Source organism: Salvia splendens, chromosome 1 (genome assembly GCF_004379255.2).
Source record: "Salvia splendens isolate huo1 chromosome 1, SspV2, whole genome shotgun sequence".
Classification (NCBI taxonomy): Eukaryota; Viridiplantae; Streptophyta; class Magnoliopsida; order Lamiales; family Lamiaceae; genus Salvia; species Salvia splendens.
Genome location: NC_056032.1, coordinates 45,568,762 through 45,589,703, shown reverse-complemented (window position 1 = coordinate 45,589,703; position 20,942 = coordinate 45,568,762). Strand labels below are relative to the sequence as shown.

The window sequence follows — 20,942 nt, the reverse complement described above, 5'->3', positions numbered from 1 at the left end:
CAAAATTTCAATACCATAATCCCAAAATCTGATTCCAAATCCCATTAAAAATAGTTCAAACAATTATTTCGAATTTTAGAATATCCAATCCAAAAAATATGAACAAAATTTTATACATTGGTTTAGTTCGGGTCAGATTTTCTGATTACAGATATTTTGCTCACTCCGATGCACATGAGCGATTAAAGTTAATTTTAAATTTTCTTACGGTTATTTTTCAATCAACAAATAAAATCGATCAATCCGATCAATAAATTGTTGCAGTTCAGGCTAATTGATTCCTTAGTCAATTAACCGATTAATCAGTTAAATATTAATCGAATCGACCGATTAACAAGTAAAAGTTACGTTTATTACAAAAAGAAATTGAGGAATAATTAAATGATGCAATGAAGAATAATTAAAAATGCAATTAAGACTAATTAAAGATCGAAAATGGGTAATTACACCATGCATACAAAATGTTTCTTACAAATTAGTACAAAAGGTTTTAAGTTAGCATATATCATACAAGAAGTTTGATTAATGTTTCAAATTAGTACATTCTGTCAAATAACACTAACACCGTTAATTTTTTTCTTATTTTTCATCATTCACTCCGCTCCAAATTAGTATTTCTTAGTATCACATACGACCTTCTTAAAAGAATAGATAATAATTTAGTCAATAAGTATTAATCAGACCACTTTTCTTAGGCTTAATATCCCATAAATTCTTAGTTTTATATTTATCAAATCCAATGAAAACTTATGTTCAAAGAAAGATGAGAAGCAGTGGAAACATCAGTATGAGAAACAAGAAACAAGCAAAGAAAAAAATATTGGGATTTTTATAGAGTAGAAAGCAATGGGGTCAACAATTCATTATGAATAGAGGAGTGTAATGTTACGCTGCATCTGCTTCAGTTCAATACTAAATATTTGAAACAATGAAAAAATTCGACAGTCATACTCTACAACAAGTCAAATCAAAGCAACAAGACAAAAAGGAAGAAATGCACGCAGCAACAACGAGGCAGGAGCTGGCAAAAAAATCCATCTTCATTGCTGTTCAACTTAGACCATTGCTGATTCATTGTTGTTCAACTTAGACTAGCACCAATGGTGTGCCATCATTCTTCAAGTATTATTCATTTTAATCATTATTCTAATGAAAATGGAATTTCATTCTAGGTGTTTATCACGTTTTTTATTTCACTAATGCAAGTATTATTCATTTTAGGTGTTTATCACGATTTTTATTTCACTAATGCAAGTATTATTCATTTTAGGTGTTCATCACGATTTTTATTTCAAGGAGTATCATGCAAATATGATGAAAAATAGTACTAAGAAATAATTTGCAGTGGAGTGAAAGATGAAAAATAAGAAAAAGTTAATGGTGTTAGTGTTATGTGACAGAATGTACTAATTTTAAATATCAATAAAACATTTTGTATGATATATGCTATCTTAAAACTTTTTGTATAAATTTGAAACATTGATGAAACATTTTAGGTGTATTTACGGCTCGAAAAACCCTCACCACCTACATTGTGTCTCAGTCACACCTTTCTGAAATCGAAATCGAACAATAATTCGAGAGAATCGCCCAAAGAAAGGGAGGGCGATTCTTGAAATCCGAGTGCCCCACCACCATTCTTCCCTCTCCCCTCTTTAAAATACTAGCATTGGTCTACTGTCCTTTTCCATATTTTACCATTTTCTGCTATTTCTTTGACTCTTTAAATCACTCACGATCGATCACGCGGTGTGAGTGAGTGATTGAGTGAGTGCTCATCCATAAACCGCGATTCAATGCGGCATTTATCGGCATTAATTGTTGGATAGATTTATTAAGCTCGAATTGATGCGATTAAGCGTTACCTTTCAGCGTAAAGAAGAAGTGGGTAGCATTTCCTTTTCCCTCTTTCTGGATTGTGGTTAGGGAATCGCATTTTCGAGTTTGAAAATCCCTTTCTTTTTTTGTGTGTGGGGTTTATCGATTGACATTGGGTTTTGTCCTCTTTTGCCGCTGCTCGATTTTCTACTTTTTATATACGCCCAAATCATAAATTTTAAAATATTCAACTTCTCATTATGTTTATTGTTTCCTGAATTCACTCATTGTGCTTGAGTTTAAAGATCTGCATTTTATCTGGCCGCCTTTGGTATGAGGTAAAATTGTTTAATTGAATATCTTCTGTAGTTTGTTCTGAGCTAGTTTGAAGTTGCCCTTGTTTGCAAAACCCTTTTTGGGGTCTATTGATTTTGGGTTGATTATGAAATGCAGTACAAATGTAAGTCCTTTTGAAGTAAACAAATTAGGTAGTTTGTGATTTTTCGACCGTGTACTAAATAATTTGTTTCGTCGAAAATACCAAGGGAAATAATTATGTTAACTGGTTGTTCTTAAATCAAAGTGTGGGTTTAATCATGTGATATGGTACTTGTTTAAATTGCATTTAATTTCCTTTTTTGGCCTTTTTGTTTCTTGAAAGTGTTTAAGAAATTGTTGCTATATCTCAAATGGGGATGTTTCTTACTTGCTTTTCTGTTGTTTCTTTGTTTATTAGAAAAAGGGGTTACATTTTTCAGTTATTGGAAGAGAGTTTTTGCTGAGGCTTCTGTGTTGTGGTAAATTTCCAATGCTTGAACCAAATTTCATTGTCGGTTGTGGTTCATTGTTTTTGTGGCCTTGTAAGTTCTGGTTCGGGTTTGCAAATGTTTTGGTTTGGTCTTAACTCTTAACTAGATCTGTAAGGTATGTGCCATACAGTTATGTCCTATTTCTGGCATCTAACGACGATTCACTCTATCAAGAACTTGGTGTGTCGAATTTTATGCATTTGGCAGCTTATTTGGTATCCTGATTACAGATAATTTTCTTTGTGATACTGAAAGGTGTTGCGTCTTGTGATGTTATTTTGGGAGATATAAGTTGTCGCTGAAACTGTTTAAATGGAGAACTATGATATACTGGAGCAGATTGGTAAAGGGTCGTTTGGCTCCGCGCTGCTTGTTAAGCATAGACAAGAGAAGAAGAAGTAAGGGAACATTGTTACTAGAATCTGTCGTTTTTGTTGGAGTTTATGCTTCTCATTTAGCTGACTTCTGTTTCTGTTTCTGTTTCTTTTGAAGGTATGTTATGAAAAAAATCCGTCTTGCTCGGCAGACTGATCGGACCCGCAGATCTGCCCACCAGGAGGTGATACTTTGTTTAAATTGTCTGAAATAGTAAAAGAGTATCCATGCGATATGTGTTTTTCTTGGCACTTGCCCGATTTTATATACTTATGATTTAGATCTTATTTTTCCATTGTGCAGATGGAGCTCATTTCCAGAGTGAAGAATCCATTTATTGTGGAGTACAAAGATTCCTGGGTGGAAAGGGTATGTGAGTCGTATCAAACTTACAAATGAAAGGAGATGAAATATTTTCGTGTTTATTCATTTACATAAGAAATGTATAACGATGGAACTTGTTTAACGGTTTACTTGTTGCTTGTGGTTGGGGATATGGAATTAGGCTAGGTCACAAGTACCAAAAATAATCACAGCTTGCTACAATTTCACTCTTTTTCTTGCTTAATATTTGTATCGCATCATTATAGCAAGTTAAACTTTTGTTATTTTCAGGGGTGTTATGTGTGCATCGTGATTGGTTACTGTGAGGGAGGAGACGTGTAAGTTGCTAGTTTCTAGAATTGTATTCGCAGATTTTTAGTCGTACCTTATTTTGCTCAACTCTGATTACGTTGCCGTCTATTATGTATTAGGGCCGAAGCCATTAAAAAAAGAAATGGAATTCATTTCCCTGAGGAGGTTGTACAAAAACTCAATTTTTTTCCGTTCTTTTAGTTTTTTCACGAAACTTAGTTGTTAATAATCACATTCATTTGTTGAATTACGAGCAGAAGCTTTGCAAATGGTTGGTTCAACTGTTGATGGCACTGGATTACTTGCACTCCAACCACATCCTTCATCGTGACGTCAAGGTATTAGTTACCCATCATTTAACATATTTGTATACTACGATAAACAAAACAGCACATATTAAAGACTCTTCACCAATTTCTCCTCAGTGCTCGAATATATTTCTGACGAAAGATCAAGACATACGTTTAGGTACCTAACTGCAGCTACTATTTTTTACGCCTTCATGCATTTTTTAACAAGAAACGGCATCCATTTTTTGACCTTCTGTTGTAATGTTTCAGGGGATTTTGGCCTTGCGAAAGTATTGGTTTCTGACGATCTAGCTTCCTCTGTGAGTATAACGATGAACCAGATTCAGATTTCTTCATGATCTCATTAGTTCATATGTTTAAATACGCTATCAAATTGCAGGTGGTGGGTACGCCTAGTTACATGTGCCCTGAGCTTCTTGCGGATATACCTTATGGTTCCAAGTCAGATATCTGGTCCTTGGGTAACATTCTTGCGATCTCGTAATTCTTGAATGTGCTACACTGTTTTGGTTCGTTTTGTTTACCATTTATGAATTTTAACGTCGTAATCAGGGTGCTGTCTTTATGAAATGGCTGCTTACAGGCCTGCATTTAAAGCCTTTGTAAGTCTTAATTCTGATTTCTCTAAACATGTTATCATCGAAGTGACTCATCTAGGTTTTGATTGATGACATTGTAATGCATTCGTTCACTAAACAACTCGTCGTCTTGCTTTCTTAATATTGTTTTTGCTTCATATTTCTTCTGATATAGTTCATGAACAGGATATACAAGGTCTCATCCACAAGATAAATAAATCGATCGTCTCCCCACTTCCAACCATGTATACCGCTCCATTGTAAGTCCGTTAACTAGAATAATTTATACACCGGGTTTTCTGCAGCCACAGTTTATCTTCTTGCTAAACTCGCATCTTTGACCGTCTCCCTTTTTTGCTAGCCGTGGGCTAATCAAGAGTATGCTTCGGAAAAATCCAGAGCTCAGACCAAGCGTATGTTCCGTTTCTATGCTTTTCCTTCCTCATCAGGTGCATGAATATTTCATCAATGATATGGTCCGATTTCCTAGTGCAGGCTGCAGAGTTGCTCCGACATCCACATCTCCGGCCCTATATCCTCGATATGCATCTCATGTCGAACAACCCCAGGAGGCATACTTTCCCAGCTCGGCACTCTGATGCCAAATTTGCCAAGAAAACGGGATTCGTTGAAGCTGATACTGTCAAACAAGAAAAAAGGCTGTCAGCCGGCAACAACAGGGCGTTGAATCCTAGCATATCTGGAAACGAACTCGACAGTCCGTTCTCTTCTGGAAGAGCACAAAAAACGTTCAGCCATTTGAATGATAAACTGTCCGACTTATCGGTTGGTAGCGTGGGCGATGATATTGGAGTGCAGAAGTTGGCGAATGCCACCAAGTTCAGCGCTGTCAAAGCTTCGAGAACGGCTTCTGCAAAGGCTTCTTCGAATAATAGAAGGCAGTCCACGACCCCGTCAAGAATATCAAACCCTGGCTCGACTCGCGAATTGGTGCGTTCGAAGTTTAATTCGAACTAATTCTCGATAGTTCAGCTATTGATTCATTGTTTTGCATATATGCCAGCTTCCCGTGTCGCACACTCCGGTGAGAAAACCATCCCAAGCAGCACGCAGAGCGTCTCTTCCGCTGTCCACACGAGCTAAACCTAGCATCGTCGGTCCACTCGGTAGTGTCGATTCCTCCGACGTCTCCGTCAACGCGCCGCATATCGACAAGATGGTCGACTTTCCGTTGGCGTCCGCAGACGAGCCTCCACGAAGCCGCCGGAGCTCATTCTCCTCAGCTCAGTGCTCGTACACCCCGCCGTACAGCGTCGACAGTTCCATCACGAAAGACAAGTGCACGGTCCAGATTCTCGACAGGCCGATCTCCGCTCAAGGTGCGCAGTACAACGGGAGCGAGTGCTCGGAGCACAACCCAGTCGTCATCGGCGGCGGCGGAGGAGGGGGTTCGAGCCGCTCGTCGTCGGATTCCCGGCAGCGGAGGTTCGACACGACGTCGTACCAGCAGCGCGCGGAGGCTCTGGAGGGGCTGCTGGAGTTCAGCGCGACGCTACTGCAGCAGGAGCGGTTCGACGAGCTGCAGGTGCTGCTGAAGCCGTTCGGGCCGGAGAAGGTGTCGCCTCGCGAGACTGCGATATGGCTGACGAAGAGCTTCAAGGAGAACTCGGCGTGATCACATCTCTCAGACTAACAGCAGCTAACCGCAGGTAGTAAGGAATTTAGCACGTGGTGGTTATGGCATAAAAATGTAGGTCTTTTGCTTTTGGATATGGCATTATCATAAATAGCTAATACTAATACTACTATGATATATGATGATGTTACAATTTGTTCTTGTCTCACTTGTGTTTCTTTTTCCATCATATCATATGCTCACTATTTTAGTATGGACCATAATTTTGATATTGTTCCATTTTAGTAGTATATGATACTCCCTCCATTCCATAATAGTGGAGTCATTTTGCTATTTTGGTACGTTCCATAATAGTTGAGTCATTCATTTTCTAGCAAAAGTCAACACATTTCTTCTTTATTCTCTTTTCATCTCTCTACCTTTTTCATTTATTACTTTATTCTTCTACTCCCTCCGTCCTCAAAGAATATGCACTTTGGGTTCGGTATGAGTTTTAATACAAAATTAGGAAAGTAAGAGAGACGTAGAAAGAAAAAGTAATTAAAGTATTGTTAGTGGAGAATGAGTCTAATCTCATTAGACTGAAAAGAGTTTCTAAAATTGGAAAGTGCATATTCTTGTGGCACGGACTAAAAAGGAAAGAGTGTATATTCTTGTAGGACGGAAGGAGTATTAATTAACTCACTTAACACATTTTTCCTTAAATTGCGTGCCGAAAAGAAATGTCTTCAACCGAGGGAGTATTATTTTTATTAGTTTACCATGTTTTCCATTCAGTGCTCAAGCACGAATAGACCTATTAGCGTCGCAGTGCTTCGATATTGAGCATGCGTGCACACGGCGTCAAGCACGCCCCCGCGGATGCTCAAAAGAACACCAAATGCAAGAGATCTCTGAAATGAATTAAGTAAAAGGAATCTTTCCAAGAAATTTGAAGCTCTGGTAAATTATGACAGCAGACATAATTCAGTAAAAAGAAAGACAACAATCTGCTTAAAAGCTCTGAATAATTTTGCATGCGGTTTATTTGTGAAACTCGAGGGACATTGCATTGCTCTGCATATTTAACTCTGTTTCGGTTCACTTTTGCCCAGTAAAAAGTTAAACAGATTATTACAATGTGAGCAAGTTGTGACAACTGATACTTGATCGAGTATAAAACAGGTTGAATTTCAATTGCTTATTTACCAAATATTTTTATCTTTAACTGCACAAATCTCATTTAGATTCAGGTTTCTCATATGGTTTACATGCATTCCACAATGAGTATCTCTAGTCATATTTCTAATCTCTCATATCATTATTCTCTTCAGTTTCTGTGTCATATCACAACTCTAGCTGCATAATTGAACCGTCGATTTTCACCAAAAATCTGTCGGTAATTTGCTGGTAAATTATTTAGCTAACATTTCGCCAGTAATCTGAGTAATTCGCTGATAATATAGGCAAAAAATGTCCACCCTGAAAAAATGAGTATTTTTTGTAGCACTACTTCAACAATTTTAATTTCAATTTTGATTTAATTTTTTCAGATTTTAAAATTAAAATACATATACATATATCTCCCTTGCTTTATGTGAGGAGATCATATTGTTATAGGAAATATATTTCAACGAATAAATAAATAGTCACGAAGCACAATCAGATCTAAAAGATTACATAACAAATACTCCATAGAAGATAAAATGTTATAAAGGCTCGGTTATAGTACAACCACATATATCTGAAGTACTACTCTCTTTTATCGAAGGCCGTCGGTGTTCAAGTGAGGGCATTAACAGTGGGGCGCCCTAAAGCCGGCCCTATGCACCGCCACGTCAGCATTTTATCCTCCTACCCTTCCACCTGCAGTGGGGCGCCCTAAGGGGCGTCCTAAAGGGAGCCCTATAGGTTTTTCTATTGTTTTGTTAATTAGCTTAAATGTTTTCAAATATATAAATAGTTTTGTTAATTAGCTTAAATGTTTTCAAATATATAAATGCAAACTAATTAAAAAACACAACAATTAACTAAAAAACGACAAATACTGCATCGATTAAAAAAAAGTTACACGAGTTAGAAATAAAAAAAAAAGTTGATTACTCTACAAAAGTCTCAACTTCCGGCGCAGCTCATCGATTAACCCCTGGAGGTATTCGGCTCTGGCCGGGTCCATACACTTCATGAGGGCGTTATGCGTGCCCAACAACGTCCGCGCCATCGAGGCCGTTGCCAACTCCGCGTAGGCAAGTGCCGCCGGGGTCGGGATAGGCGATGGGTGAGCGGCTTGCGAGGAGGATGTCGCCTTCCCCTTGTTCTTCGCAGCCTTGACGCCTACGGGACGCCGGGAAGACATCGGTGTGCCGGAACTCTCATCCCGCGTGTACGTCCGGTTGAGGTCCACCGGATATGCGCCGCTTTCGCTGCTCGTGTAACCACCAGTGTCGGTGGTCTTCGTCCTCTTTGTCGCACCGGTGTGCAGAATCCCGCCTTGGAACTTCTGCTTGTCCTTCATGAGCGCCCAGACATTGAAATGCTTGAAGTCGTCGTACATGGACTGGTACGACAACAACGCTCTATCGCTCACATCGCTCAAGCTCTCGTCGCTTCCATGTTCCCTCGAGCACTTCTCGTACTCCGCCGCGAACAGGTTGACTTGCTTCTTAACCTGATCCCAGTGCTTGCGGAGTTGCTCCCTATGGTGCTTGTACGCGCTCGGCGGCTTCGCCTCATTGTAGCGCTCGACGATGCGCTCCCAGTACGCAAGCTGCTTTTGGTTGTTCGCGAAAATCGGGTCCTCCGAGATATCCACCCAATACCTCGCCAAGACGAGGGTTTCATCCGGTTGGTAGTTCGTCCTCCCGGGGGCGTACTCTTCATTCGTTGCCGGAGGTGGCAACTTGTACGCCCGATACTTGATTCGCTTCTTTCTGGCGAGGGCGGGGGCCGAGGCGGCGGCGGGGCGAGTTGGAGACGTCTCCATGTCAGAAAGACCGTACGAATTCGTAATGAATTCAGGATCGTACTGCGTGTCGGGGTCGAACGACCGATATTCGTCAGGTTGAGCACCCGGCCAACGTGCACCACCTGCAAACATCGGACTATTGGGACTTGAGTGATCACCGGAATCCATTTTCTAGTGTAAATTGAGAGTGAAAATGCGAATGAAAATGTTACAAATGAAGGTGGGGTAGGGGGTATTTATATAAATGAATTTTTCGATTTTTTTAAAAAAAACAAAACAAAAACGCGTTGCATCGTCCGCGTCGCCCACAGTGGGCAGAGATGCCCTATCGTCCTCACTTCCTCCGCGGACTATCTGTCGGACGAGGATGACGCATCGTCCATCGTCCGCGCACCCACAGTGGCGGACGATGGCGCGCCCGAGGCATCGGGCGACCTATCGTCAGCCCCACTGTGGGTGCCTTGAAGAGACAACTCTTTCACTATAAACAAACCTGAAAATAAACGAAGTCACCAAACTACACAATTTCGACAATGGTTCAAGGAGAATAATTGGCAAGATCTCACTCAAACGTTCAAGTTCTTCATATCTAACAGCACAATGACAAAACTCACGGCCTCATCGGATAGTTGAATCCGACCACCGGACAACTCAATTTAGGTAGATTGCCACATATTAGTATTATGTACTATTAATTAAGTTGGTATGTTTAATATGTTGATTATGAAATTGATTTGAGGCAAAGGGAATAAAGCAGTGTGTGTATAGTAGGAAGCAGTTGCTGCTGCCATGGTCCCAATCTCTATGAATTGCTGAAAAGCTTCAAATATTTTGGTATGTGTTTTCAAAAGCAATTGATCATTTCATCTATACCTATTGTTGAGAAGGCACTCCTTTTTCCTTGCACAATTTGGCAGTTTGGAGTTTGGATCATCCAATCAATGTTGGTCTGCTCTTGATGTTGCCAACACATTTACAAACATTTCCCTCTCTCATTTTCTATACTATTATCATTCTTTCTTCATTCCAATACTTGGATTCAAATTCAATCATCGCCTCAAATTTTGTTAATAAGTTTGTATTTTGCGTTTCATAACTTATAATAGCTACAAACATATTTATGGAATGGATTAGGATAATGATCTAATTAATTATAGTTAGACTATGAATTAATCAACCCAGATAAGGAAAATAAGCTCATTGGCCTATGGCCCACTTGACACAACCTAAAATTTTCAAGAATTTCTTCTGTACAATTATTGTACTTGGAATTGTTCGAAAAACAAGCGGATACCGATAATGGTGAGTTCAACTGTAAGATTTGATCAATCATGGAAATAAATTTTGTAACAAATATGTTATCTAGTTGTCCCATTCAAATGTCCAACATGCAATATATGTTATGAATTTAGATTTGATTTTTGACCTCAAATTTCCATTGCACACTATTAATTATTAAATGAAGACAAGAATTTCTAACACAATATAGGCAAGGAGGTCGAAATAGTGTAATCCTTTCCATGGCATCAAAAGAGGTGAGAGTGAGATTAGTATATGAAATCATGGAGAAATAGAGGGATTAACTCTGCCTAGGAAATTGTGATTTAAAATTATGTACTTAAATGTTTTATGCACTTCTTTAGTCAGACTAATTATACTCTCTCGTCCCACGAGAATATGTACTCTTTCCTTTTTAGTCCGTCCCACAAGAATATGCGATTTCTAGTTTTGGTAACTATTTTCTCGATATTGAGGCAGTCTCATTCTTCACTAACAATACATTAATTATTTTTTCTTTCTATCTCTTTCTTGCTTTTTTAATTATGTATTAAAATTCGTGCCCAACTTAAAATGTCATATTCTTGTGAGATGGAGGGAGTATAAGTCAACAAATTCTCCATTATTTTTCTTTATGTGGGTGCAAATATAAATGCTACTCCATTATTTGTTTCACTTTTTACCCATTGCCTTTGCCTCCATATGAATATAGTACTTAGTTACAAAACTAAGATACTAGTACTATTATTTTGTTGATGAATTAATAATTTTCCAAGTCTCTAGAAATCTTGATGTCAGGAGCCAAATTTGCATAATCTGGAAATATCTCGTCCCACTCTAAATGAAACATTATTTTTAGCACGAATTTTTATATAGTGTTGTTTAACGAATTAAATAGAAAAAATAAAATAAGAGAAAGAGAAAATAATGAAAAATATGTTGGATAAATATGAATGATGTTGGATTCCTCATTAATAACAAAATACAATGATCACAGATGTACTAGTTCTATACAAATAATAACAATGGAAAAACAAATTGTTGATGACGAGCATGTGTAGAAAATAGTGCCTCAATCAGAAAAAGAAGATGCCAAGTGATGATAAAACTAAACAAGCAGCAATCCCAATGAGGAAAAAGAAAAAGTTTGTAGTAGTAGAGTAAATGAATCATGTTTTCACAAATAATTGTTGTCACACCCTTTTGCCTTGAATAACCAATGCCAATAAAAGAAAATTACTCACTTTCGAAAAATAAAGAAAAAGAAAAAGAAAAAAAGAGCAACGCACTTATCTCTTTTATTTCCCACCTTCCGTTCTTTTCAATGTCTACAGTGCACGCCGTTGTACCTCTTCAACGTACAACACCATATGAAGGTGGAAACGGACGAACCGCAAGATACCCCACTGCAGACAAAGTCCCCATTGACCTGAATTTTGTTGACTGAGTGGGACCGGGCTGTGGGCCCGACTAGTCACCATCCTAGGCACTCTCATATTCCCCCTACTCTATATTATATTAAATTAAATTAAAATAAATAGTAGTAGCAATAAGGAATAGGATAATTTGTTTATGAATTTTTCTAAATTTTTTGTCAATTTATTCCGAGGTTATAATAAAACTATTGTTTTGTTTAATTTTTGCAATCAATCGAGATTTCGGAGATATGACATAGCTTCTAGACTAATGTTGCGTTATTGCATATCAACCAAAAAGACATCACTGTATCACATCATACTATACTAAAAAATTTTATTTGCCGAATTATTATTTATATTAAGAAAATAAGGAAATGGAAGGGAGGAATCGAGATATGTAAAATAAACAACTAGATAGATTGAAGTACGACACATAAAATTACATAATTTAGTACGATATCGTTTTACTGGTTACAATATAACATCATTCTGATTCGTGATCCATACCAGTACCAAAATCTTAATCGATTACAAAATCAAAATAAATAACCCATTAATAAAATAGTAAGTCTATATAAACTCACACCAACACAATATTCATGCAACCATTCCCCCAAAAGCAAAAACCATAGCCTAAGCCACCATACTCTCACACCATGTACAACACTAGCGGTAAAATGGACATGTTGTGGGCCGAGAAGGGCCCGAACGGCGAGCTCCCATTGCCGGAAAGCCCGAGAGGGCCCATCGAGTTTCTCTCCCGGTCATGGAGCGCCTCCGCCCTCCAACTCTCCAAAGCCCTCACTCCCTCCAATCCCACCGCAATGCTCGTCAAAACCACCTCCGCCGCCATACCGGAAAACCACGCCGCCGAAGAAGAGGACAATTCTAAGCTTTCCGGCAACACCTTTTCCTTCGCTTCCACCGCCACTTCTCAGCTCATTCTCGAGCGCATTATGTCTCAATCTGTAAGTATTTTCTTAATATGTTTAGAATTATTAATTTTGTTTATGTGATAAAATTAATTAAATTTTGAAATGAAAATGTAGGAGATTTCACCACTCACATCGGGAAGGCTCTCGCATAGTAGCGGCCCTCTTAATTGCCTCACCGAGGAAACCGAGTCGCCTCCGATTTCGCCCTCCGACGAATACGAGGACGTCGTTAAGGTACGGGACAACACTATCGAGCCTATTTTCTCAATAAAGTCTTCAAATTGTCAAAATTTTATTTAAATTATCCTGCAAAATTCTTAGCTGTCTTTTTATTTTTTTTTTGCGTCCGCACCTAATTTGATTTCCTATACTAGGAATTCATAATTGATCACTAATTTTTTACACATGATGTAATTGAGTCATTTCATACATTTGTGATATACATGTTGATGATTAGTCAATGATTTGGTGTTAAGGCCGCCATATTTTCAGCTTTCACAACGTATTACTGCAAAAAGTGGAGAAACATAGATTGCTTTTGTCACTTTCGATATTTACTTTTGTTTCTTTGTAAGAATGCTTTAGCCGTCTCAAACTTGCCCTTTTGACTTTCCATACACACAAGCAAAAGAATTACTTTGAAATAATACTACTGCTAAATGGAATTAATTAAACAAAATCTTAAATCAGATAAAGTTCAGTTATGGTAGTATTTTAATCAAGGAATCTTAAATTTTTGCCTTTAAAGGAAGGAAAGAAAGAGAGGTACAACCATCAATTAACTTCGAAATTCATGCCCTTTTTTTCAAATTCTAGATATTACAATATATTTATATATAGTGGAAAAATATCACAATTTTAAGAATCCTATGGTGGAAATTTAAACACAAAATTGCAAACAAATTATAGAAAAATACAACTGGTTGAGTGCATAAATGGTCATACTGATTTATTATTATTGGTGCAGATTTCCTAGAAAAATAAACGAAGTATACTACACTTTCTAAATAAGATTTGAAACTACTGCCACTGATTTGCCAGGATTGCTCTACCATTTTTATGCAAACTGATTTTTTTTGGCTAACATTTACTTCACATCACACCATACTTCCATATATACATAAGATACAAGTCTCCTCATTTAAATCAATTTTTTTAACCTTTTCCTATTTTCATCCAATATTTTCACTTTTCCCAACCTCGGAATGCGTTGTATATCTCTGCAATTCATCAAGGGGTAATTATTGACAGTACTTGCAATATGTAGCAAAATAATTTCATCAAAATATTATTCAAAAATCATTTGAAAAGTAGTACAAATTCAAATGGACATTTTATTTCTAACAAATTAATCTTTAATCTTTTCATGCTAGTCATGTAAAGAATCCTACTTCCTTAATAAAGTGATTGATAGTAATTAATAATACTTTTATCATTTAAATTAATACAATTAATTGCTTATAAAATCATCAACTTTGATCAAATTCTGATTAGTTGCACGAAAATTGCAGTATTTACGAGCAAACAACACGCTGCAACCGCTCTTCACCGGCACGCCGCGGGCCGGCTTCACGGCGGCCGCGGCCATAGGCGGCGCGAACACGCCGGGCGGAAAGAGGGTGGGGAGGTGGCTGAAGGAGCGGAGGGAGAAGAAGAAAGAGGAGACACGCACACACAACGCGCAGCTCCACGCCGCCGTCTCCGTCGCCGGCGTGGCAGCCGCCATCGCGGCCATAGCGGCCGCAACCGCCGCCTCGTCCTCGAACGGCAAGGACGGGGAGATGGCGAAGACGGACATGGCCGTCGCCTCGGCCGCGACCTTAGTCGCGGCCCAGTGCGTGGAAGCCGCGGAGGCGATGGGCGCCGACCGCGACCACCTCATCTCCGCTGTGAGCTCGGCCGTCAACGTCCGGTCCCACGGCGACATATCGACCCTCACCGCCGCCGCCGCCACCGGTGAGTTCTTAACTTAATTTGATCAATTTAATTTTGAATGAATTAATTAACTAATTTATATGAGCAATCGTGTTTTATTAGCTCTGCGAGGGGTGGCGACTTTGAAGGCGAGGGCTCTGAAAGAAGTGTGGAACGTGGCGGCGGCGGTGCCGGTGGGGCCGGTGGAGAGAGGGGTGAGTTCCGGCAACGGGAATAACAGCTCCAGCAGCAACAACTCCGGTAGCTACTGCGAGGAGCTCTTGCCGGAGGAGAATTTCCTTGCTTCTTGCAATCAAGAGATGCTTGCTCGCGGCACCGAGCTCCTCAAACGAACTCGTAAAGGTTCGTTATCCCGAAAAATTACAAAATTTGGTCAAATTATAGTTTTGTTGCAATTTTAAAAATCAATTGGACAAAATCATAAATTTGGATTTGCGAGTTAAGCGATATCTTCTATTCGTGTGTATGGTTGAAAACATTAATAACAAATTATGTGACCCCGATTTATATCCAAATTTCATGAATTTTCTAATAATATCAAAATTTGACCAAACTTCATGTTTTTTCCCGATAATTTGCACTAAATTGATGCCTCGATGATATGGTTGCAGGCGATCTTCACTGGAAAGTTGTATCTGTATACATTCATAGGAGTGGGAATGTAAGTTTGGCTTTGTTCGGATTGTCGACTGCACACACAGAAATGGTTATTTTGCACGTGTGATGATGCGAGTGTATTGGTGCAGGTGATGCTGAAGATGAAGAGCAGGCACGTGGGAAATACCTTCACCAAGAAGAAAAAGAGTAAAGATACATTAGCCTATAATTTTATGTGATTTGGATTAGATTAGAGTTGGTTAATTAATTGAAGATGATTTGGTGCAGATGTGGTGGTGGATGTTCTGAAAGACATGGCGGCGTGGCCGGGGAGGCACTTGTTCGAGGACGGGGAGCAGAGGCGGTACTTCGGGCTGAAGACGGAAGGGCGAGGAGTGGTGGAGTTCGAGTGCAGGAATGCCCGAGAGTACGAGATGTGGACGCAGGGCGTGTCAAGACTCCTCTCCATGGTTGCCCATAGGAAAAGGAACCATTATAAATAGTTTTTCGATAGACGATTAGTAATGCATTCATATTTATTTTCGTAATTATGTAACTTGAAACTTCGACCTATTAGTTAAATTATTATAAATAGTTCTATGTTGTTTTTCTAATGTCAAATTTGTCGAAATATTCTTGATATTCAACTCTCCCAATAGTGTAACAACCCAAATGTTAATGCTAAACTACAATTATGCAATTTTAATTTTATGAGAACATGAAAGACTGCTCTGCGAAAAGCCCAATGGACTTCAAACGAAAGCAAGCCCATACTTATTTCATAATAATATTAATAAAAATATGTCCACGATTTAATTGGGGACCAAAAAAATATCAAGAATTTTACTAATCCTATTAATAAAGAATAGTCATATTTTTCAATTGATTCGTACATCAAAATTAATACTCCCTCCATCCCATAGTAGATGTCACACTTTCCTTTTTAGTTTGTCGCATAAAAGATGTAACATTTCTTTTTTTGCAAAAATTACCTCTCACATTAATATAAATTTATTATTTTCTCTTTCCACTTAACACACAAAACAACACCTCCTAAAATCCCGTGTCAATTCCCAAGTGTGACATCTACTATGGGACGGAGGGAGTACTACACTACTAATAATATTTCAGATCACTTTTTTCTTTATCCATCTTTTTAATTTACTGATTTTGAGCTAAAATATGTGTAAATCATTACCATAACTATTTTTTATGAACGAAGATATTAGTATATATAGATGTTTCATTGCAGTTTATTTCATCACTATATTTAATTGTCCATCAAATTTAAATCACAAATTATTCCACAAAATATATATACCACTTTTATTTTTGCAGACAATAAAGGAAATGTAACAAAATCACACCCTTAGTGACAGAAAACACTAAAGGACACAACCGTCGTCTCCAATAAACACACTTTTATTTGAGAATGAAGTGCAACTTTACGTTTATATCCAATTAACAAGTATTAGGTTCGAGTTACGTCGAACATAAATAATAAATACACCATTATTGATATTTTATAATAAAATAAATAAATAAATTTCACTTACGTGGCACTCTAGGGATGCATCTACATGGAACCTGGGCCCCACCACCAAACCCATAAAGAAAAAGGAAAAATTAAAAAAAGTTAAAAAAGAAATAGCGCACTATGACAAAGCTGCGACGCCGCGGCCATTTTTCCCGCAACAACCATTCCACCACGCTCACTCGCTCCACACCCTCGAATTTACCAAAATAGCCTCAAATTCCGCTCGAATTCCCCTCTTTAGCCCTCGATCTGCCGCCTCGCTTTCGCCGGAGAGCTAATCGGAATAGATGCCGGAATCTAGCCCCGCGCCGCCGGAGGAGACCGCCGCTAAGTCGCCGCTCGACAAGCCGCTCCACCTGCTCACGGAGGATGACATTGCTCAGGTCACTCGCGAAGACTGCCGCCGTTACCTCAAGGAGAAAGGTACCGAGCTGTACCGAACAATCAGGCGCTATTATTGTTTTTTGGCGTTAAGTTTGGTTTGGCGCAGGAATGAGGAGGCCTTCGTGGAACAAGTCTCAGGCGATTCAGCAAGTGATAATGCTCAAGACGCTCCTCGAATCGACGCCGGATTCGGACGCTGCTGGTGCGCGCAAGCGCCTCCGCATTTCGCGCCCTAACAATACCGATAGCAGCAGCAATGTTGCTCTGGAGAGTGTGCGTAGTTCTTGTTGGTTCATTATTTAATTGCTTGATGGAATTTGGGGATTGATGGATGAATAATAGAATATGCGCATGTTCTGCCTAGAATTGAGTTATTGCAACAAAATCTGTTTTATTTATTAATTGATAAATGTAGGTTCCCAGAGGAACAACTGCTGAGGCGGAGAATTCTTTATCCGCTGAGGAAACGACGCCGCATTCTGTGAAAGATCTCGACAAACCTGATTCTTCGGGTGCTCTGTCTAGCCGTTTTGCCGCCGCAAATGATGAATCTACTCAGCTTAGGTTATTACTGTACTAATTTTGCTCAATTCTACACCGTGAAATTGTTGTTTTTGGAATTAAGTATTTTACTTCCTAGATAAGTACTAGAGCTGAGCGACATGTTCAATAAATCAGTGAATTAGCTGAGTTATGAGTTATGTACTCTTTGTTTTTATGTTGTTCTTTAAATTCAGTACATTACTCTGCCTTTTTTATGAAGAGAGCATTTTATTTCTTCCAGAACCCCAGGTTCGAGAACTATGCCTCTCGGCCAAATGACAATATTCTATTGTGGCAAAGTGAATGTGTATGATGATGTCCCTGCAGATAAGGTATTGAGGCTTTTGTTGCCCTACTTAGAGGTTATTGTTCCTCTTTTGTCGCTTGACTTGATGTCCGTGGATCTTTACCATAACAAACTGTTGTATTTCTCAGGTACGGACATTAATGCATATTGCTGCAAGTCCTCTACAGGTTCCGGATGAACAGCCAGTTGATGGTTCTGTAGGACTGCAACCTTTACCGTGCATCCCAAAAACTGTTAGCTCTGCTCGTCAGGATTCAGCTGTTCTTATATTGCCAACTCTCCCAGCAGGTATGGATGCCTTTGTCTTGGGACTATCGGTTAACAGTTTAATTCATTTTCACAAGGCTTCCTTCATTTTCTGCATTGATCAGAAATTTGTGTGATCGCATGCTTGTGATATTTAACACCTGTGTAAGAGAACCTGAAGAATGCTAGTTCTGATGCTGACTATTCTTACCCCTTTAAGCCGTCTATATTGATTGTGATTGGTTCCAGGAATTCCTGGAAGAGTTTGGTGTTCTCTTTCTTTTTATATATAAATATATTTAAATTACTCTCCTCTAACAATTAACTTTGTTGGATTTTTGAATTGGTTTTGCAGAGAAAATGAATGAAAGCACCTCACTGCCTGGAGAAGAAACAAAAAAGCTACGGGAAGAAACCCCTGGTAAGCATTTTGACACTTGTCTGAAGTTCTTTTGGTATTGGATTACCAGTTATATAATAGCCATTCTGGTATTTCAATTTATATTTATTGTATAATTGCATTGGGAATACATCAGTTTGCTTTATTTATTTGTGGCAAGATACATAAAGAGATTACTCTCAACCCAAACGGCCAACGATGATCAACTACTCAATAATTAGTGAAGTTACCTATCCTAGGCGAAATGATGCTGATGGGCATTGAATCTTCGATCTCCTTCCCAGTGTTACAGATATGGCCTTCTTGTAACTGCTTCAGATAATGCTCTTTGGATGGATGAATGTCTAGTTTCCAGTTATCCTGATAAAATGGTTGATGCGAATTAGATAGATAGGGTGAGCACGATATCATGTCGAATGCCAATAAGATAAAACCAAAGAGTTAGAGCAAACTTAGCTGTAAATGTTTTGTCTTTACTAGTTGTATTGGTCCCTTGTCATTTTTGGTTTGAGTTCAACTATGTTTTCCTTTGAGCAAAATGATCTTATCATGTATTGAGTGAAATAGTATAGTATTTATTTCTTTTTGGGAAAGAAAATTTATTGAGATTTTGTAAGATCAAATGCTTTCATTTTGGTGCGCCATTGCAACTGTTAATCTATGTATCCATATCTAAACACCTCTCCACTGTGCTTCGTATGGCATTGTTGATATAAATTAGCCTCATCGCTCTGAAACTTCTTCTGCACAAAATGGCTTTATTTTACGCCACTTGTGTAATAAATGTGGTCTAGTGTGTATAATGCCTTGATTTTCATACAATCTGCATTTGTGCTTGCTCTGATGCAATATTAAAATGTATGTCTGCAAACTATCTAGAGAAACTAAAGCTATGAGCTGTGAAAGAACTTAATGGCATATTTCAGAAAATTTCATTCTAATGTAAATTCTCGTCTTCAAATCAGTGGAAGGACCGTCAACCAGAAAAGCATCTGTACAAAGATACCTTGAGAAGAGAAAAGACAGGTACCCCGAATAATTTGACAAGAATAAAAAAACCTAGCAAGTGTTTCTGGTTCTTGTTTGCTGTTTCCTCATATCTCTGTTAGGTGAAGGTTTAAGAGCAAGGGAAAGGCTGGAATGACCCCGTGTGCGAGATTGGATGTTTATATTAACCATCAAATGGGTAATCAACTGCCAAGAATTGACACTTCCATAACCCGAATCAGAAATCCTTCTAACCCTACACGGTGCAGTTCGATGGAAAATGATTCAGTGAAGAAAGTTTGCCTTTCTACTGGTCTGAGTTACAAAGGTGAGATTATTCCTTTTAAAGCTCTTTTAACTAGATCTTACTTGGACTTGTCTCGAAACATACCTATTTTCTTGCTGGCCACAATAATTGACCTAATGATTATGTATAGTGGCCAAGATTTGATTTCCTTAATATATCCACCTACACTTAATATGAATAGGTAAAGAATGAAAGACCTTGAAACCCTTACAATAAATATTCAATCCAGATTTTTGTCACCTAATTAAATGATAAATATGCTGATTGTTAAGGAAATGTATCATAGCAAATTCTGTGTAAAGAATCCAGAATGATCATCCCATTGGATTACTCTTTTGTTAGCAACATCCTCATTGGACAATTTGTTGGAAAAACTGATAGTTCATGCTCATCTCATTACATTATTCATAATGTTAACCAAAGGTTGCACGAGTGCTTGTGCAAGCCCCGGAAAATTAATCGATTTAAATATATAATCAATATATTCGTACAGATAATCTTTGTCACATTACTATGGACCTTAAATCTCTTCCCCATTTGTGAGATATGTCTGAATTTATTCAAAGTGATAACCAAAGGTTGCACTGACTTTGCTATCACATAGCTGTTCCATTTAGATGTTAAATTTTGCATATAGATTTTCTTCACCTTCTTTGTTGTGTTCTTTTCTTGGGAACTGGAAAGAACTAAGAAAATGAAACTGTAAGGATGGAGTTCTAACGAACTACTACGTTGCAGGTGTATAGGTGGATGCACGCGCCTTGTTGAAATTTTGTACCACGCGAGTCTGTAGGGCCGAGTTTGTTCTTCGTTGGTTGACTATCTCATCCCTCCCATGTATGCTCTTTGCCATCTTGTGTCAATTAGGTTCAACCATCCCTTAGTTTAATTGACAACTAAACAGTAGTACTTGTCAAATTCATCGGATGTTGACAATCTTTCAAAATGGAGCTGTTGATTACCTCAGTTTCTAGTCAATCCATTCCCTATCTGAATATAA

General features: G+C 38.5%; 3 protein-coding genes across 7 annotated transcripts; all 3 read left to right on the top strand.

The window, feature by feature from the left end:
* Nucleotides 1-1,532: 1,532 nt before the first annotated feature.
* Nucleotides 1,533-6,332, top strand: LOC121755624 (serine/threonine-protein kinase Nek4-like). 4 transcript variants are annotated; one of them, XM_042150968.1, is made up of 16 exons: nucleotides 1,533-1,884; nucleotides 2,555-2,615; nucleotides 2,883-3,025; nucleotides 3,120-3,186; nucleotides 3,306-3,371; nucleotides 3,618-3,664; nucleotides 3,758-3,803; nucleotides 3,896-3,976; nucleotides 4,064-4,106; nucleotides 4,199-4,248; nucleotides 4,329-4,410; nucleotides 4,502-4,551; nucleotides 4,714-4,787; nucleotides 4,889-4,940; nucleotides 5,023-5,478; nucleotides 5,552-6,332. In XM_042150968.1, exons 3-16 carry the CDS (start codon nucleotides 2,940-2,942, stop codon nucleotides 6,161-6,163), a joined length of 1,812 nt encoding a protein of 603 aa, XP_042006902.1. In that variant the 5' UTR covers nucleotides 1,533-1,884; nucleotides 2,555-2,615; nucleotides 2,883-2,939; the 3' UTR covers nucleotides 6,164-6,332. The 4 variants fall into 4 exon arrangements, with proteins under 4 accessions (XP_042006902.1, XP_042006895.1, XP_042006881.1 ...); XM_042150947.1 differs by lacking the exon at nucleotides 1,533-1,884 and adding an exon at nucleotides 1,912-2,156; XM_042150961.1 differs by lacking the exon at nucleotides 2,555-2,615 and having other exon boundaries at nucleotides 1,534-1,884.
* A 5,975-nt stretch (nucleotides 6,333-12,307) lies between these two features.
* On the top strand, nucleotides 12,308-15,845 carry LOC121802037 (VAN3-binding protein-like). The gene is made up of 7 exons (XM_042201578.1): nucleotides 12,308-12,732; nucleotides 12,814-12,933; nucleotides 14,211-14,655; nucleotides 14,737-14,976; nucleotides 15,246-15,295; nucleotides 15,381-15,438; nucleotides 15,520-15,845. The coding sequence occupies exons 1-7, from the start codon at nucleotides 12,421-12,423 to the stop codon at nucleotides 15,732-15,734; spliced, it is 1,440 nt and encodes a 479-aa protein (XP_042057512.1). The 5' UTR covers nucleotides 12,308-12,420; the 3' UTR covers nucleotides 15,735-15,845.
* Nucleotides 15,846-16,887: 1,042 nt separating this feature from the next.
* Nucleotides 16,888-20,908, top strand: LOC121755611 (protein TIFY 4B-like). Of its 2 annotated transcripts, XM_042150929.1 has the most exons (9): nucleotides 16,888-17,191; nucleotides 17,259-17,425; nucleotides 17,568-17,716; nucleotides 17,937-18,027; nucleotides 18,131-18,290; nucleotides 18,604-18,669; nucleotides 19,614-19,674; nucleotides 19,764-19,963; nucleotides 20,681-20,908. In XM_042150929.1, exons 1-9 carry the CDS (start codon nucleotides 17,056-17,058, stop codon nucleotides 20,686-20,688), a joined length of 1,038 nt encoding a protein of 345 aa, XP_042006863.1. In that variant the 5' UTR covers nucleotides 16,888-17,055; the 3' UTR covers nucleotides 20,689-20,908. The 2 variants fall into 2 exon arrangements, with proteins under 2 accessions (XP_042006863.1, XP_042006870.1); XM_042150936.1 differs by lacking the exon at nucleotides 20,681-20,908 and having other exon boundaries at nucleotides 19,758-19,895.
* The last annotated feature ends 34 nt before the right edge of the window (nucleotides 20,909-20,942 follow it).

Excerpts from the sequence above, each read along its gene's own strand:
- LOC121802037 (XM_042201578.1), top strand. The coding sequence starts at position 12,421 with ATGTACAACACTAGCGGTAAAATGGACATGTTGTGGGCCGAGAAGGGC. Across the intron at positions 14,977-15,245 it reads CCTCAAACGAACTCGTAAAG|GCGATCTTCACTGGAAAGTT; the intron begins GTTCGTTATCCC and ends ATATGGTTGCAG. Across the intron at positions 15,439-15,519 it reads CTTCACCAAGAAGAAAAAGA|ATGTGGTGGTGGATGTTCTG; the intron begins GTAAAGATACAT and ends GATTTGGTGCAG.
- LOC121755624 (XM_042150968.1), top strand. The coding sequence starts at position 2,940 with ATGGAGAACTATGATATACTGGAGCAGATTGGTAAAGGGTCGTTTGGC. Across the intron at positions 3,026-3,119 it reads CATAGACAAGAGAAGAAGAA|GTATGTTATGAAAAAAATCC; the intron begins GTAAGGGAACAT and ends TTTCTTTTGAAG. Across the intron at positions 3,977-4,063 it reads TCCTTCATCGTGACGTCAAG|TGCTCGAATATATTTCTGAC; the intron begins GTATTAGTTACC and ends ATTTCTCCTCAG.
- LOC121755611 (XM_042150929.1), top strand. The coding sequence starts at position 17,056 with ATGCCGGAATCTAGCCCCGCGCCGCCGGAGGAGACCGCCGCTAAGTCG. Across the intron at positions 17,426-17,567 it reads GCAATGTTGCTCTGGAGAGT|GTTCCCAGAGGAACAACTGC; the intron begins GTGCGTAGTTCT and ends TGATAAATGTAG. Across the intron at positions 18,028-18,130 it reads ATGATGTCCCTGCAGATAAG|GTACGGACATTAATGCATAT; the intron begins GTATTGAGGCTT and ends TGTATTTCTCAG.